Source organism: Grus americana, chromosome 9 (genome assembly GCF_028858705.1).
Source record: "Grus americana isolate bGruAme1 chromosome 9, bGruAme1.mat, whole genome shotgun sequence".
Taxonomy (NCBI): Eukaryota; Metazoa; Chordata; class Aves; order Gruiformes; family Gruidae; genus Grus; species Grus americana.
Genome location: NC_072860.1, coordinates 15,823,772 through 15,841,267, shown reverse-complemented (window position 1 = coordinate 15,841,267; position 17,496 = coordinate 15,823,772). Strand labels below are relative to the sequence as shown.

General features: G+C 47.5%; 1 protein-coding gene across 3 annotated transcripts in view; it reads left to right on the top strand.

Annotated features, from left to right (window-relative positions):
• CCDC50 (coiled-coil domain containing 50) overlaps window positions 1–14,938 on the top strand; it is a 42,988-nt gene extending 28,050 nt beyond the window's left edge. Inside the window, exons 6-12 of one of the 3 annotated variants that reach the window (XM_054835040.1) lie at window positions 2,193–2,894; window positions 4,681–4,787; window positions 5,374–5,418; window positions 5,968–6,072; window positions 7,012–7,091; window positions 8,130–8,230; window positions 9,170–14,938. In XM_054835040.1, the coding sequence (XP_054691015.1) occupies window positions 2,193–2,894; window positions 4,681–4,787; window positions 5,374–5,418; window positions 5,968–6,072; window positions 7,012–7,091; window positions 8,130–8,230; window positions 9,170–9,189 (1,160 nt within the window). In that variant the 3' untranslated portion in view covers window positions 9,190–14,938. The remainder of the gene's footprint in view (window positions 1–2,192; window positions 2,895–4,680; window positions 4,788–5,373; window positions 5,419–5,967; window positions 6,073–7,011; window positions 7,092–8,129; window positions 8,231–9,169) is intronic. The other 2 variants (XM_054835041.1, XM_054835042.1) reach the window with 2 other exon arrangements.
• The last annotated feature ends 2,558 nt before the right edge of the window (window positions 14,939–17,496 follow it).

The following is a 17,496-nucleotide window of genomic DNA, read 5'->3' as shown; positions in this document are numbered from 1 at the left end:
ATTTTCCTCATTACTTGTGAACTTAAACGGGGGGAAAAAAAAAAGCCTTTGCTTTGTTTGGGATTTAGTCTGTCGTGAGACTGAATAAAAATTTATCCACATCCAGGAAGAATGTGGATTAGGGCTATTGCTCCAAAGCAATCTGAGCTCTTAAAAAGTGGAAAAATAAACATGAAAAAAGGCAGAGTTCCTCCCAGAAGTGTCTGTGCCATGAAAAACATTTCTGTGTTCGCTCAGTCACTTGCTGCTTGAGAGAGGAATGCCAGGACGTATTTACATGGCCCCTGCAGAAGGTGCCGCAGGAACCAGCGCCTGCTGAGGAGTTAATCGCCCAGAGATACCCCAAAAGCAAATCTTCTGTCTGGCATGGTTGTGTTACCTGCAGCGATGCTTTCCCAGCATGGCCACGCTCTGCTCTTTCGTGATCTTCTGCTCTCTGCTGCTGTATTTATTGAGCATTCCTTAATGACAAAATCCAATTAATTCTTAGACTCTTGTTAATATTGCTCAGAAACTGACTCTTGCTTTCAGGCTCTAGTCTCCCATGTTCAGTAAGTCACTCTAGATTGTTCTATTGGATATTGTTTTCTGTAAATCATGTAAATGATCTAAAACTGAACCGAAAACCAGTTAACAGGAACTGCTGTGGTTACTCTTACAGTTCTTGGATTTTTAAAAATATACCTGTTCTGGATAAAAGTCACACAAGGTGGATTTTCTGTAGGCTGTATTTTTGCTGGCTCTGAAAAAGTTTTTTCTGAATAGAATGACTTGAAGGGAACATTCAGTTTTGGTGTGTTAGTGGAGGGGTTTTTGTGTGTGTATCGTCACACCCTCCTCCCACCCCACCCCATCCCCCCAAAACCTAGATGATTGTAAAGAAGGCAGAGCTATTTATTAAAACAGAATGCAGTTCATGTGCAGTGAAATCTATTTTAAATATTTTTAGATACCGTAAAAAAAACCTCTCAACAGTGGAGAAGGAAAGTCTTATGCTGCTGGGTTGGGGTTTTTTTTTGTGTAGCTCTGTTTCAAATCAGCCTCTGCTTCAAGGCAATTTTTTTTTTTTCTTCAGAAATATGCCGTCATTCTGAAAATCTGCTGTAGAGATATAATAGTTCAGTCAGTGCAATGATTTTTCTTAGCAAATAGGTTGATTGGCAAATAAATTGATCAGCAGATTGTATGCAGGCAGACTGCTGCATCCTCATAGCTGTGGCAGGTTTATTACTGAAACGAAAAGCAAAGAAAATTTCCACCTGCTTTCTGGAAAGCACGGGGGAAACAACCCCGCCAAGCTGCTGAGTAAGCGGCTTTTCCAGCTACAGTGCTGAGGTCAGGAGCCTGGGTTTTGTGAAGTCTTATCCTGTCCTTAAATTTCTGTAGCCCTCTCTTGCAGTCAAAGCCTAAACTTTTATTTAGACAATGAATAAGTGCGGGCCGTGAAACTTCTGAGTCTGCAAGGGATACGTGACAGTCTGGTGGAAGATATTTGGATGCTGCAGCTATCCATCATCTTGTTCTTGCTTTTTAAAAAAAAAAAAAAATCCCATCCCACTTGTGTCTCTTTCTTCTGCTTTATGTGGGTCTTTCCCCTGTTAGGTGAGGCTGTTTTTTCTGATGGAAAAACCTTGTGCTGAAGCAAGGGCAAGGCACAGGTACTCGTAAGCCAGGATGCAGTCTGACCCTCTGCTCAGCCCCTCCTGGCTTTATGCCCTCCCCGTTGCCTCTCAGCCTCACCTGCATTTTGCACCCTTCTTTGCAAGCCCTTCTCTGATGGTTGCAGTATCCTGCGGCGGTGACATGTCACCAGGAGACAAGCTGCAGCTCAGGCTGATTTTCAGCCCCAATAACATCACATTAAAAGTCCTTCAACTCCATATTGGCTTGTCCTTGTCTTAGGAGGTGCTCGGACACACTTTTGGGCTGGACCTGTGCTTTCGGCTCCAGCCCCGCTGCCTCCTGTGCTGCCCTGCTGCTAGCCAGGCTGCCATTTCGCTCTGTCCACCGCTACATCCTGCAGGCATTGTATCCCTCTTAGTCCTCTTTCTGCTCCCGTCGTGCTTTGCCTGCATTTCCAGCTTCTCCTTGCATCAAGCTCCCTCATCCGCACGCTGTGAGTCTGGCCTTGCTGAGCCACCGTTAACCCCCGCACCACTAACCCGCTCACTGTTTGTCCCCCCATTGCTCAGAGCACCCCTGGGGTGACCCCAGAGAGCAGGTTTCTGAGCCTCGCAGGGCACGCAGTGGTGACAGGCGCGCGCACCGGCAGAGAGAGCACCAAGAAGCACCCTCACCTTTGTCCGGTGCTTCCGAACACGAGCATTCCACCTCGGGGGATCATCGGAGGTCTCCTCAACTGAGTGGGGCCAGCAGTGGCCATCAGCAGGAGTGGAAATCAGCCAGCCAGGGAAGGTCCAGGAGACATCCCAGCCTTGACCTGGAAAGAGAAGCTGAGCATGGCGCCTGTGACCACAGCAATAGCTGGGAGCTGCGGGAGAGGAGAGCGGCTGGCAGGGAGAAGGCTCGGAGACCTCTCAGTCTTGATCTGGAGTCAGAGCGTGGACTTGCAGACCAGGCACGGCACAGCAGAAAGCCAATAAGGCAAGACAGAGAAAAGCACCTTCCTCTTCTTGAGATGGAACTGGAGGCTGAGCAGGAGACCTGGCATCGGGGTGGCAGTCAGCTGGTGCACCGTGAAAAACACAAATCTCGTCATCAGGGCCACTCATCGCGCAGGATGGTGCGTGACGAGAATCTCCATGATGTTGAATCTAGAGGTGATCATAGGAGGGGTGAGGAGAGAGACTGCAAAAGGGCAGGACGCAGGAGACGCTCCCCCTCCCCACACGCTGTGACCCAGGGGAAGGTTGGAGATTGCCAGCGAGACTCAGGTAACCAAGTGATGGGGAAGGTGTATGTACACGTGGGGATGGACCTTTGTGTGCCACATCCTGGTGTCTGAAATCTGTGTTGTTTTCTTTGAAAATGCTTATCTCCGATAAGCCTGCAATGTGTGCGTGGTGAATCCTGCCCAGGTTTCTCCCTTATTTAGTGAGATTCTTCTTACCCATTGTGTTCTGTGTTCTGTGGCATCAGAGAGGGTGAGTAAGAAGATACTGTTGCAAATGGTGCCCTTGGTATCCTGTGTTTGATATTTTTTTTTAAAAAAACAAACACACATGCACAAAAAACCTCAAAACCAAACAACCAGCTTTTGTTTTCATGATATATTTTGTGTTGTGATCTCCTCGCACAGCAGAAGAAACAAATGAACAAAACCCCAGATGTTATGATTACACTTGTATTTTGTTGATTTGGGATGCTGGGCTGTGAGGACGGCTTGCTTAAACACTAACAAGCCAGTAATTTCCATCCACTTCTTATTGAAAACCCTGCTGGCAACATAATCAGTTCACTTTGGGCGAAGTTCAGTAGTGGCACTAGGTGTCCAACTGGGCTCCGTTTGTAAGATGGGGTTCTTGTCAAATTCTGTACAAGTGGATTTTTCTGGGAAACGCGTACCTGTGTAGTTCTTCTTGTTCAATAGTACTTGGGGACTGGTGGACTTTAAAGATCCTTATCCATATTTCTGCTTTTAAAACCACACTGGGGGTGGGAGTGACCTGTCTCTTAGTGAAAGGAGGAGTTTAGAGCCTTGGCTCTGTCTGTCACAGCATGGGGAACTTGTGCTTTAAGCCATCTAGCTGGTCTTCACGTGGGTGAGGTGGGGGTGGTAATGCGTGTCTGTCTCTGGAGATGCTGGGAGAATTATACTTCGTCTTCATCTTGCAGAAATTTTCTCTGGGGAAGTAGATGTTCATCAGATCTCTGTATAATATATATAATCAGTAGGTTGTGATTTGTTCTGATACAATGTGGATCCAAGTGACTCAGTATCCCATCATATTGAGTCAAAATAGCCAGAAGCTCACATCCTGTTCCTGTGGGCCGTGGTCATGGTGGGCTCTGTGCTCCCCTGAGGCTGGGCAGAAGTGACGTGGAAGGAACGTTTGTTGTCTTCTGAGCAAATGAAGCCTGGCACTGATCAGCGTGTGAAGAAAGCTCAGCCTCGGGCTGGCCAGCAAACAATTCCTGGAAATTTACTTTTATTCCCCATAGAGGTAATACTGTACAGGAGCCTGTACTCAAAGCAAGAACTGAACCTTGTATGAACTTCAAAAATGTTTACTTGGCTGTTTTCTCACCATGAGTTCATGGGTCAGCCCAAGGAAGCAATGGTCTGAAACCTCGTGTGAGCCTGTCCCAGGCAACCTTCGCAGCCTGTGCCGCTCCAGCGGTGTGTTCGCAGACTCTGCTGTGCTCGTAGCAGATGTTGGGCTGTTTTGTCAGTGTGGCTGTATCGATGCAGAGTATGAAAAATTACAATTCCTTTGTTAGCATTGCTGTGTCAGCAAAGACTGCTTCAGGGGACATGGCCTCTTCAGCCATATAGTTGCATTTGTCATATAAGATGTGATGTATCAGGGAGGTTTCTCTATGCATATAGAAATATCTAAGGTGTGTGCTGCACCTCAGCTGAAGGTGCTCTCAGACCAGCAGTCTGGCAGGTACGCAGTCGTGGTCTCTGCTTGCCTTGAGTGGGGAGATGGTGAGGATTTCCTTACAAAAGCATTTGGAAGATGGTTGAGTTGATTGTTTTCTCCCACAATTCTTTAGGCACTAAGCTGAGGGGGACGAACCAAGCCATGTATGATACACCCCGAAGGGAACAGGAGTTGTCTGATGCAGAGATTGCTCGGAAGCTGCAGGAGGAAGAGCTCCTGGTAAGTAGAGAGGGTGCGTTAGTCAACTCGAAGGAGCCAAGGTAGCCAGCAATGACAACTTTAATTTGCAAAGCTTTTATATATGTGATAGTGACTTTAAGACCTAAGATCTTGTAACTGCATTCTGGTAATTACCTTTGTCTCCCATACATACGCACACAGAGCGATAGCTGGCATCCAGCCAGTGGAGCTCTATTTTTCTGAAATAACACCCAAAAATTAAATGATCGAAGCAGAGTGATATTAAATGAAGGTTTCCAGGCAGGTAAAGATGGTGTGTAGTCAGTGTGATCAGCCCAGAAGTAAGACAGGCCAGTGCCCATCTTTGAGAGAGAGGGCAGCTGGGTGGGCAATGGCAAATACAGGAGGGCAAAGCTCAGCTGAAAAGCTGCAACGACAGTTTGGTGTTGGGTTGTGAGGCAAGTATTGAGCTAGCTAAGTATATTTGGGGAGGACGGTAGTGTATTTGTATGGGCACCTACTTGCCCTGCCCAGTAGGTTAACAGGTATGAATAATTCAGAAGTGTTACTCTTGTCTCTGTTTTTTACCACGTGCCGCCCCCCCCCCCCCCCTTTTTTTTTCCAGGCTAACGAGGCAGATCAAAAGGCAGCTCAAGTAGCCCAAGACGAGGTGAGCATGAAGTCAGACATTTGTGGTATTCCTTTACTTGTGGAAACTGCTAAACCCCACTTGTCTCCTCTGACCCTGTAGTTGTTAGTTCCCCCCCTTGTAGGGGAAGCGCAGGGCTCCAGTGGGGTTTGCACCTAGCTGGTTCTCACGTGCGTGCTCGGGCTGGCCAAGCAAGGAGTTGCTCTGTTGCAACCGTGGCAGAGGAAGGAAGTTCATGGCTGTGTATGAGCATCTCTTGTAACCGAGCCCCACGGGAGACGATCAGAGATGCTGTGAGATGAACACACCCTCCCTCCCCATTGAAGGAAAAGGGATAAAGGGCAGAAAGGCTCTGCAGATGCAGTTCTGGCAAATCGGGGATCCACTGGGCATGCTGCGTGTAGTCAGTCTTAATTCTGCTCTGTCACTTGATTTCTGATTGCAGATGGGTGGAATCCTGGCTTTGCACCCTTCCCATTCAGCAGCTGTCTGTAGGAAAGTGTTTAAACAAACTCAAACCCAGAAGAGCAGTAATACAGTCTGACACACTCTCTGTGTTTTCCCTTCTAGGAAATTGCCCGACTCTTGATGGCTGAGGAGAAAAAGGCTTTCAAGAAAGGGAAGGAGAGAGAAAAGTCTTCCTTTGAAAAGAGGAGGCATGATCAAGACTGGAAGGTATGTCAAGCTTCAGGAGGTGCCACAAATGAAGTGCTATAATGTTATTCCCATTTCCAGAGGGAAGTGAGGGGGTGTGGTGAGAGCAAAAGGAATGATGCGGACCCTTGCATCTGAAGGGTCTTGCTGCCTGTTATTCAGCTGCTTCCCAAGCCTTTGGAGCTACCTCCTTGGTTAGATGCTCTTTGGCTTCAGTGCCAAGCAAGGTAAGCCTTGGAGATTGGTGCTAGATGTCACAGCGCCTTGTGGCCACCCTCAGGCGCTTTCAGTCCTCCTGGTGCCCAACGTTCCCTCTGCTGAAATCCTGACTGTAGCAATAAAAGCAGTAGTTGGTTCTGTTTGTGTGCTGCAGGTATAAGGACAATGCAGCTGTTGAGTTGTCATTCTGCTTCATGATAAAATTGGCTCTATAGTGAAAGTATGGAGTGTATCAAGCCTAGGTTTTTCTATTAGTAATACTAGAGAGGCTTGCCTAGCCGATGTGGAGGGTGATAGGAAACAGATTTCAGGGTCTGCACTGGTAAGGCGCTAAAGGGGGTGTTGTGTTAATCTTGGGGCCAGTTGGAGGTAGCTCTGATGTTTTCAGCCCTCTTACTGTGTTTGAGCGGTTGCAGGAGCACAGCTGCATGCAGCTGGTCCCTCGTGCTCCGCCCAGCCATGCGCACAGTCATTACACACTGACTGCGTTCGACCCCAGCATTGGGACGAGTCCCCCAGCACTGTCTCATATTTAGAACAAAAATTGAGTTTGGCTCAGCAAGGCTGACTTTCATTTACTGAAAACTAGTTCGGATGCTGCCGTTTGCACGTGTCTGGCTGTAGCTAGTTGTGTGTATAAACTGATGCACGAAAGGACTGCATGGAGCTGTGGCAGCCTCAACGTGCTGGCTGGTGTCTTGCAAGGCATGCAGATGAACTGCTTTCCTTTCTTCCTATCAGCATGATGCAAGCGAGTCCACACGCTCAAGGTCAAAAGAAGGGCCTGAAACTCAGCGACACAAAGGCGACAGGTCTTCAAGGTGAGCTTGAACTGGCTATTAAAAATGGGGAAATGCAGTCAGGAAGCTACTCGGGAGCTGAGTCCTAAGGAGGAGTTGGGGGGTGACCAGCCTGACCCACCCACAAGGGGCTTGGTAGAGAGCAGAGGTGTTAGCACTGAGAAGAGATGGAGGGCATAGAGCTCGTGAGGTGTTCAGTGACGTGCGTCACTCGCTGTGCTCGTGGCATTTGTCCTATCGGTGTCTCTGCTTGGTGCTGACGGAGATTGATGAGCTTGTGCAGTGACATTTGTTAAATGACAGAGGAGCATTGAGAGGGTTAAAGAGCTTCTGGGGATGTGAAACCAAATGTCATCTCTGGGCAGGAAGGAGTAATCATGATGCATTTACACAGCTGCTCCCTTGGGTTCCTGCTCCCCAGTTAAGCCCTGTACACTGCTCCTGCTGCTGTGTGTGGACACCTCTCTGCAACCAAGTATGTTGTGCTTTGGGGTACCTCACTCCAGAGCTGATGGGAACGTGCTGTAGCCCAGTGCTGCTCTTGAGTCACTTGGTACCCTGGCCTGATGCTCCTCATGAGGGAACGATCCCTGGAAGCAACCCCAGTGGCTTTGATTTCTAATCCAGGTATAAGCCTAGAAATTCTTGTTGAATTTGTGAAAGAAACAACAAATGAGATGTGCAGATGGAGACTGAGAGAGATCCTGTGAAAATATTCTGGAGTTAAAACTGTGCAAGCATTAAACACTTCAAAATGTCACTCTTTTGAGCGGGGTTTGCATCAAGCTTCATAATGGAAATTCTTTGTTTCCTGACGATGTGAAACCATTGTTAAATGAAAGTGGTCCATAAGGAGTAGTAGTAAATACTGCGCATTTCTCACCGTGGAAGTAGCAACAGGCAGTGTGCAGAGGAGGTGGTCTGCAGGTGGGAAGTCTGGGCCAACCACAGTTTGTATCAAACTGACAGGGACAGACCAGGCAGCTGAAATGTTGCTTTTGCCACGCTGTTATGCCATTGAGGTTTTTTCCCCAACACTTTTTTTCTCACTGTGCTTAGCAGGTCACAGCCTGTCCTCGATGACTTTGAACATGCTCGATATTACACAAGCCAGCCCAGCCCCTTGCGCCAGACCCCCAGACCTGAGCACTCTCCTAAAGGTAGGATCAAGCCCATGGTTGCTCCAGCACTTGGGTTATTGTGGGCTGTTTTCCTCAAATAACCAGCCTGCAGGACAGGATGTTCGAAAGAGGGGTGCTAATAGAGAGGAGGAATGGCTATTATTGCCCCAGCAGGCAGGTGATGCTATTCAGTGTTCAAGTTCTATTTGCTGAGCGGGCTGAGAGATTAAAAAACTGAACAGGTTTGCCTTGAGTTTGTCAAACTGCTCCCTGCTTGTCCTCTGTGATTTCTTAATGATGAATGACTGTAAATCCAGGCAGCAAATGAAGGAGAAATAACATGAAGACAATGACATGATGGATTTCAGGTGACTCACTAGTATCAAACAATCCAATACAAGACAAAACCTCACAGTTTCACCTGTCTGGCTGGTGGATGGGATGATCAGGCAGAGCTTGTCCTGAGAACAGGCTTGTTTTGTTCCTGTAGCATCTCCACACTGCTTTGTTGGCTCGTTTCCTGAAATCGCTAGGCACAAGAGCAGTGTGGTTAGGGTCACCCTCCCCATTTTTTTAAATCCAAGTGCCAGTTGTCTGAGTTATCTGTATAGAGTCTCTGCAGGGGGAAGGGGGCAGCCGGAGTTTGACTCAGTTGCTCAGATTTCTTCCAACTCCACTGATTGTGACTTAAACGTGGACAGTTTTGTCACATTTTCTTCAGTGAGATTGTGAAATGTGGTTGCAGTGCTGTTCACAGCCTAGAAGAAATGCAAATGCCTGCCTGTCTTGTGGACCTGTCCTTCCTTTTGCTTGCATAAAGTGACGGGCAGTTCCCCTTTTGCCATCTGACTTTACCAGTACCCTGGAAGTCACACGGACATCCAAGAGGGCAGGACAAATCAAAGATGACTGCAGGTAGTATTTTCCTCATCAGGATCTGTCCTTACAGATTTTTTTTCTTTCTGTTTTGCTTTCCAGGTTCCCGTAGGAAGCAGTAAACTGTGCTAGCCTTTGCTTTGGTACTGACTGTTCTGTAGCAAACATTACTGGATTTGCCAGGCAATTTTCTTGATTCTTTACCCAATGGGAGGTACACCCTCCACTCCCAGGATCTCCTCTTTAAGTGTCATCATATTAATAAGGAACACTTGTTTCAATTTCTTACTCCTGTGTGATCACTTCAGCAGTGCAGTATAATCTAGCCGCCACTGAGCTGTGTGAATCCACTAGCTGATTTAACAGCTCCCTCTTAGATTGTTTTGAGTCTTTCCTCTTATTTTTAAGCTTTGGCTGGGAGCTTTGACAAATAGGCATGCACATACAACAGGGAGGAAAATCCAAGAAATGAGTTGGATTATGGCAATGCAGCAGAACATCAGAAGTACAAGTCCTTTCCCTGTTAGGATGACTTAGCAAAGAGAGTTACAAGAGGAAATGTGTTTCTTCCTGTGCTGGATAAGACAGCTGAGCCAACCTGACAGAGTCAAGCTAGCTTGCAGAAAGGAGAGACTGTCTTCGTAATGTACACCAGCGAAAGCCAGAACCTGGGAATAGTGAGGAAGAAATTGCTAATAGAACAAAATTTCTTAACCGCTGTATTTCTTACTAGGGTTTCCAGCAATTTGGGTAGAGTGTGTAAGAAGGCATTCAGCTCCAAGATATAGGATAGAACAGTTAAGAGGAAATACAATTTCAGCTGAAATTAGACCTTGCGTGCATGACTTTTAAGACATGCCAGGGAGTTGATGAAGCTGTGAGTTGTGGATTGGGAAGAATCACACAAGCAGATTTAAATGCCTGAAGGGATCTCTGTGGTCACCTGCTTTGAGCTTTGGTGTGGTAGAAGCCAAGGAATTTCACTGAAGCCAAGTAGGAACTACAGTAACTCCTAGCTCTGTTGCTGATGCACTTGAGTACAGTAGCTTGTGTGTGAACCTGCATATGTCTTGGAGACGTGGGACTGAAGGAGGGCCATATGGGCATTGAGCGCTGAATCCTACATCTACTGTTACAGACAACTCTGAGCTAGACGCAGAATGCCGAACAGTCCACACAGTGTCTGTGCTGACTGCCTCCCCTCTACGCTGCTCCTGTCCAGCACCCCAGGCAGACTCCAGTCAGGATAAAACTATTGCTCTCTAGAGCATAGGAGGGTCTGTGAGAATAAGTTGTCTGTATAGATTTGCCCATGCAGTGATTTTTTTTTTTCCATTTGATGGCTTGTTTTTCCTCTGCTATTTAAAAACCATTCTTCTCTTGCACAAACAAGTAGCCATTTCCCTTGGCCTCCTCTCATTTCAGTTCTTTTATCTTGTTAATATTTTTTTCCATTTTTTCAAGTGCATTTTTAAACTGCAGAACCAAGCATCTGGACACTGGCTCGGACTTTGTTCATCCAGTCCAGGCTGGTTATTCATTTGGCAGTCTAGTTCACAGCAGCAAAGCGTGGCTGCATTGCCGCTGCAGCCCAGCTTCCTTATTGCCCGACCCCGAGTCTGTCCTTCGCCTTCTGCTGGCAGCTGCAGCTCTGCTGAGGAGGGAGGCAGATCTGTGACTCACCCTCATCACCAGTCTGCCTGGGCAAGTGGCCGGACAGCTCTGTAGAGCTCTGTGGAGAGCACATGCTGGTATAGAGCACCGATAGGAAATCGGAAGAGATTTTGGCTCTCTGCTCTTGTGCTGATGCACAATTCAAGCTCCAAGGCAGCTGTAAGGCTTTACCCTTGGCTGTTGTCCTTGGTCAGGATAGTTACTGAGGCAAATCACTAGGAAGACAGGGCACCTTCGTCACCTAAGTTGCAAGGACATCTTTAATATCACAGCATAATCCCTTGCCTTGCCTTGACCAGCAACTCAAGAAACCCATCTCCTACCCCCACTGGCTGTTGGCTGTTCTTCCTACCTTCACTACCTGTGAAGAACCAGTTAACCCCTGACAGACCTCTGCTCCAGGCAAACACTAGCCAAAAGTTCTGTAACATAGGACTTTGTGCATTGGCAGCATCCCGTTAGCTGCCTACCCTTGCTTCCAGACCGTGAGCTTGCTCACCTGCATGAACCCTTAAGTGACTCGCGAGCTCTTGCTTGCTGCTGCTTCTCAGGAAATATCCCAGCCAGCGGCTAGATTTTATTGTCCTTGCCTTGTTCCCTCTTCTAGTTCCATCTCTGTCCATTCAGAAGTGTTAATGTTGTTTTAAAGGATCTGGAAAAAAACAACATAGACTGTATTTTTTTTTTTATTTGATAACTTGGGCCAATGTGGCAACCTCGTCTGCAATTATTTTATTTTGTAAAGATTTATTTTTGTATTTCATGTAACAGTCAAAATTTCTACTGCTAAAAATGCCATTTTTTTCCATGGGTTTTTCCCCTCTGTTGCCATCAGAGTATTTATTGTGAAATGGATGCCTGGTGGGGTTTTATGAACTAATACTTTCTACAAATACCCTAGTCCAGGCCCGGCTGCTTGTATCATCTGGTGCACTTGTGAAAACCGGGTGGGGGAAAACCCTGCCAAATCAGAAAGTGGTTGTGCTTTGTTCTCGCTGTGCATGGGGAAAAATGGTCACCCTCTGCACAAGGCAAGGGGAGATCGCCGGCGGGGCATTCAGTGCTCCCTGGGCCTCTGTAGCTGGCTGCGATGGGCTTTCCTGTGCTGCAGCTGGCTGATGCGGCTTCTGTCTGTCTTTAATCAGAAAAGTCACGAAGGCCCTGAGCCTGCTGACATTTGAAGAACCTGTTAATTCAGGAGGCATGCTTAGTAGTATCCAAGTTCTTGACTTCAATGGGAGCGAGTGGAAATTATATGGGAGAAAACTCCGGTTGATTTTGTCTGGAAGCTGGGTAAAGTGTGTGAACACCTCAGTACCTATTCTGTGGAGCTGCAGGATCTCCTTAATGGCCTCCTCAAGCCAGCCAAGCTCTCCAGCCATGGCACCAAGAGATGAGAGCCCAAGGGAAGGATCCCAGGAGCATCTGCTGCTTCCTTGCATGCCTTCAGGGAGCACTGAATGCTTTATGGGCTGCTTTGCTCTAGTCCTTACCTTTTTATTCACTTGCTGTCCCTTGCAAGTGTTTCTCCTCCCGTTTTATTTTTCTGTAGCCCTTGTGAAAAGGGAGCCCTGAGATTTTGTTAGAAGGGGCTGACAGCTGTCTCCAGAGAGGGGGGAAATGCTACAAATGGTAGCCGAGGAAAGCATGTAATAAATGAGGTATAAACAGAGCGGTTGTTCTTCTAATATCCTGTGTGGGCCTCATGCAGTCAGCAGGTTAGAGACTTCCTGAGGCAAAGGTTGCAACCGGACTTGTATGTTTGCTAACCACTTTTGGAAAGGGATTCCATGGTCCCATTGAAGTCAACAAGAGTTAAGATCATGGATGAACAAGCAACCAATTCATCTTCGGGCTCAGCAGCCACCGTTCTGCTGAGAGTCAAGAAGATGCAGCTGTGTAGGCGAGATGCAAAATCAGCACCTTGCTTGTGTGTCCCTGGAAAGAGGCACAATGAAGTTGATCTTTTAAAAAGAAACAATCAGAGCAGTATTTCCTTTCTATGACAGAAAAATGTTGAAGTAACTTTATTTTTTCCTTGTCTTCTCTTGCCAAGTTTCAGTAGCTTTGCCTGTAGTTTTGCTCTGGATTTAATAGCATGTCGGAGCCCTTGCTGAGACCCTTGCCCAGGTCATTCAGGTCTTGCGTCCCTTTCTGACTCTGTGCATAAACAAGGCAACAGGCACCATGTGGAAAATTCATCACCATGAAATCCTGGCACTTCCTAATCTCCGTAGTAGGCACACCTCACCAGCAAGAGCTCTCGCCACCTCCTCGTCTCCGTCCGAAGCACAATGGTCTGCAGAAGAGAGGTTGGGCGAACCCGAGTGATCGTGCCTTACATGCAGGGATACTCGATGTCTTCAGGCTGATCTGAGTCACCTTGCTATGAAACACTGTCTTAATGTGGACTGTACAGCTTCCTGCAGTGCGAAGCGGTGGTGGTCACGTGGATAGACCCGACAGGCTAATCTCATCTTTTTTTAAAAGAACTTCATGGATTTGAACTTAGTGGGGGTGGGAAAACAGCAGCTGTTAGGGGATAGATGAAGTCTCATCATTGAATTTCTCCCCTTGGGGAGGAAGGACAGAAGCTACAAATGCTGCAGTCTGCTTCACTCTGTAAAAGGGATCTTGTATGTACAGTATTTTTATATCTCTGCATTCCCACCTGTCAGGATTTGAATCAGGATTAATAACATTCTCTTAGGGGCGAAAATAAAGGGATTTTTACAGTGCTAGACCTTTGTGCATTTTTTGTGCCAAATTACAGCCACTGTTACATTCTGGTGTTTTCATTCAGTTTATTGCTATTGATCAATGTGTATATTATATATTTTTATTATCAAGGATTTTATTTTAATTCATATTAACCTGTATGCAAACTAACTGTGGATTGCTAATTTATATATAAAGGGGAGTACTTGGAGACAGTGTGAGGATTCCCCTACTTAGTTTACACTCTTGTAATCTAGTGCAGCCAGTCCATGAAACTCATCGCTTCTTACACGGAATGATCTCCTGGGTGTCTGTCACCCCAAGCAGATTGCTCCTGCCGTTCCTCCGGGCAGCGCTGATGCTGCAAGGCTGTGAGGGATGCAAGAGGAAATGAAGCACAGCTCATAGCAGGGACTGATGGGCGACCGAGCTCTCTGCTGTCCTGCTCCTGGCAGCGATGTCAGGGAGGGCGTCACTGTCTGGGGCTGACGTTGAGGGTTACTCTGCCCTGTATCCATCCCCAGCTGACGGACAGTGTTGGTTTTGCCCCACTCTCTCAAGATGCTCAGTGCTTAGTTTTGGCAGGTGGGTGTGGGATAGAGCGCAGAGGCACACCAGTGCCCCTCGCATGAAGTATAGCACGGCCACCTTGTGTCTTTTTTTTGTTTCGGAGGACAGGCATAAACCTACAGAGATCCCAGTTTACTATACTCTTTAAAATACGTGCCGCAGCACACTTCTGGCCGTGTAAATCTGCTCTGGCTGTGCTGCCCGCAAGTGCCGCTTGGACTGCTATGCCCAGGACAGGCTGCAGGACGCAGGTTTTGTGTTGAGAAGCTGCACTGCCCTCAGCTTCTGGGCTGGAGATATCATCAGCCACCTCTTCCCCGTGAGTAACACAGGGCAAGGCTTAGCTGTGCAGTTTGGGCTCTTCCAGGAGAGTCCCAGAGAGGACAGTGGCACACGCAAATGAGTATTTTTCTACTTTACAGTAAACAAGTTCCACTGTATCAGTGTTCACTCTAAGTAGACTCCACGGTGTGTCTCCACCTGCATCTGTGCACTGCCATATAGTTAACTGCCTCAGAAATAACTGCAATTGTCTCATTTAGCTCTCCAGGATAAACTGTCAGCCTGTTGAATCTAAATATTAGCCATGTGATGAGATGGATTAGTCAGAAGGCTTAAATTCTTCAGAGCCGCAAGCATACACTGCATTGCAACAGCTAATCCTTAAATATAAAGTGCGCACTGACAATAATCTGTCTATGCAAGCCTAGTTTTTTATCTTATTTTTGACTGTTCACTCTATAATTTTATCAGGTTTGGCATAACTTCTGAATGACATTTAACCAAAGTATCATGTCTGTGTGTGTATAGCATGTTTTGCTTCATTTTCATGAATTCTCATTGAATGTAAAGGGAACATTGCCTTGCCCCATTTTGTTCAATAAACGCTGTATTTTGTTATCCACCACATCCTTCTGTCCCTCCGCGTGCTTTTCTGGGAACACTGAAGTGGGTTGCACAAGAGCAGGAGAAAACAACGCTTCGTTCCACCCTTGGCTGCTGGAGCTTAGCTGCTTCTACCAATAATTGTTTTCTTCCACTGTAATAGATGTAGCAAAACAACAAATTTATATTTAACTTGATTAGTTTGTGGCCAGAGATGGAAAAAAAGCTGTGTAATATCTTGGAAAGGATCTGGACTGTTTCATTTCCTGAGAGTGTGATACTGAAAAATAAAGCAATGTAATTATTTGCAAGGGTAGGATACTTTTTTTTTTCTTTTTTGTTAACATGGCTTTTTAGTTTGCAAAAAGCCTGCTTGAAGCTTCCCAAGAACAACTCACACCTACAGTTGGGGGGATGGAAGGCAAAAAGGAAGCACTGTGAATGCCCTGGGACTGACGTCTTCAAAGGCATCAGCTGAGGATGGAGCCACATGCAGCTCAAACGTGAGCACACACGAAGCCATTTCCATGTCACAAATTCAGTTGGTGACAGAACACACTAAAAGAAACGGGAGGTTACTAAATACAAACGCCAGATCTTGAGTCCAAACTTCAAACCTTTCTTAAATGTTTGCTTACTCATTTCCCTCTGCTTGCCCAGTATAACCATTGTGCGGGGGAGCAGAGCGCCCTTTCACACGCCGCTGCTGGGTGCACGAGGCTGTCCTGCGTGGGCCAGGGGCTGGGTTGGCGCAGGAGCGCTCTGACTCCAGCCGAGTGCAGTTTGGGCTTGGTTAGGGGCTGCGTCACAGCACTACCCCAGTGCTTTCAAATGCCTTGACATCTTCTGTACCTCCTGGCAACTCCATCTCGGAGTCCCTCAGGTATTAGCAGGGAGTGGGGGTGGGGACCAGCAAAACAGAAAATTAAAAATGCTAGGACAGGCCAGCAGTGGAAGAGCCTGGTTGTAAAAACAGGGCACTCGGAAGAGCCAAGAGCCCTGCCAACTTACAATTTATTGCAGCCTCTTGTCTGAAGTGACTGGGTTGGTCTGTTTTCTTTGAAAGGCTTCTTTCATGCCAGCCTTGGCACTTGGTTCAGCATTAGGCTGTGGTGGGAGGGGGGCCAGCTGGAGCCCTGAGTAGCATCTTTCACCTGCTGCAGGGATGTGCACACAAAGGCTGTATGTGGGAACCACAAAAGGGACATTGAAGAGTCCCTGGGGCCTTTTTTCCTTCTTTTTTTGATGTATCAGAGGAACTGCTGATCTCTGGGTTTCCAAGTCACATGCAGCTCTCAAACTGTACAGATAAGGGTGGTGATCCATTGTACCATTAGTGATGGATCCAGGTTTCCCAGGTATCCTCCAACCGTGAGAGAAGGTAAGCCAGCAGAGACTGCTCGAAGTCAGCGTTGCTCAGTACCCGCCAGCCTAACCGCCCACTGGGCTGCTCCATCCTGCACTGCAAGGTGGGAGTTGTGGGTGGCAGCTGCCATCTCCCACCTGTGCACATGTCCAGGTGCTCATCTTCCACCCAAGTCCATGCTGTGTAATGGGGAACTCTTGCCCAGAAAGACTTTCGTGTGTGTTGCTCATGGCTTAGGAGGGCTCAGCCCTGCTTAGAGGCTGCCTGTGGAAGGAACTGCAGGCTGGGGGTGCTCACACACAGCAGGTAAATGGCTTTTCATGTCCACCTGGTCAGCCAAAGCCATGTCATGTGTTGGCTCACACTTTGCATGGGGAGCAGATGCTGGTGGGAAAACGTGATTCTCTTATCTGGAACTGATGCTCCTCTTGTTCACAAGGCAAACCATGGCTGCAGAGCAACCCAAAGCCTAAACAGACTGGGGTAGCTGAGATGCAAATGACTTGTGCTACAGGTGGTACGTATGTGCCATTCTCAGTTTGTTTCCCGGACGCCTGGTGGGTTACAGTTTGCCTGGAGGTGGAGAGCATCGCTCTGCTTTGTGAGACCTTGGGTTATGCCTGAGGCTATTCCTCTCAATCTCAATAACGAGCAAAACCAGGCCTTACATCCCAATCCTTCGTGCAATCCTGCTAGAAAACAAGTGACGTCTGGCACCAGCAGTTGTCTCAGCTCAGAGGTACATGTGTCCATCACCATGATTTGTGCTTTCAGAGACAGTGATCCTTGAACAGCACGCTGAGTCCATCAGCTGTATCCTGCTTCACCCTGGCAAGACTTCCTGACGCGGTTAATGGTAAAACAGAGATTTAGTAAATGAGACCCCGGATCAGACTGCAAACCAAGTTTAAAACAAGCACAGAACTTGAGTGTAGCAGCTGGGTATTTGTTGGATGTCTGTGCTTCCCTGACCCCAGAGCACCCAAGCGGCAGTGCCAAAACCTGCTCCTGTTTCATGGCGGTGGTGGTGTGCAGCAGCTCTGAGCACTGACACCTCGCTTTTCACAAAGTCTCCTTTCCCCTGGCACTGCTTTTGCCTTAGTAATGTCTCCCCTGTCCTGCCCTTTCCCCCACACCAGACATCCTGACCACCGTGGTCACTCACCTCATGGCCCTTCGAGGCCAGGCTTCAAACACAGACACAACTACCCCCTAG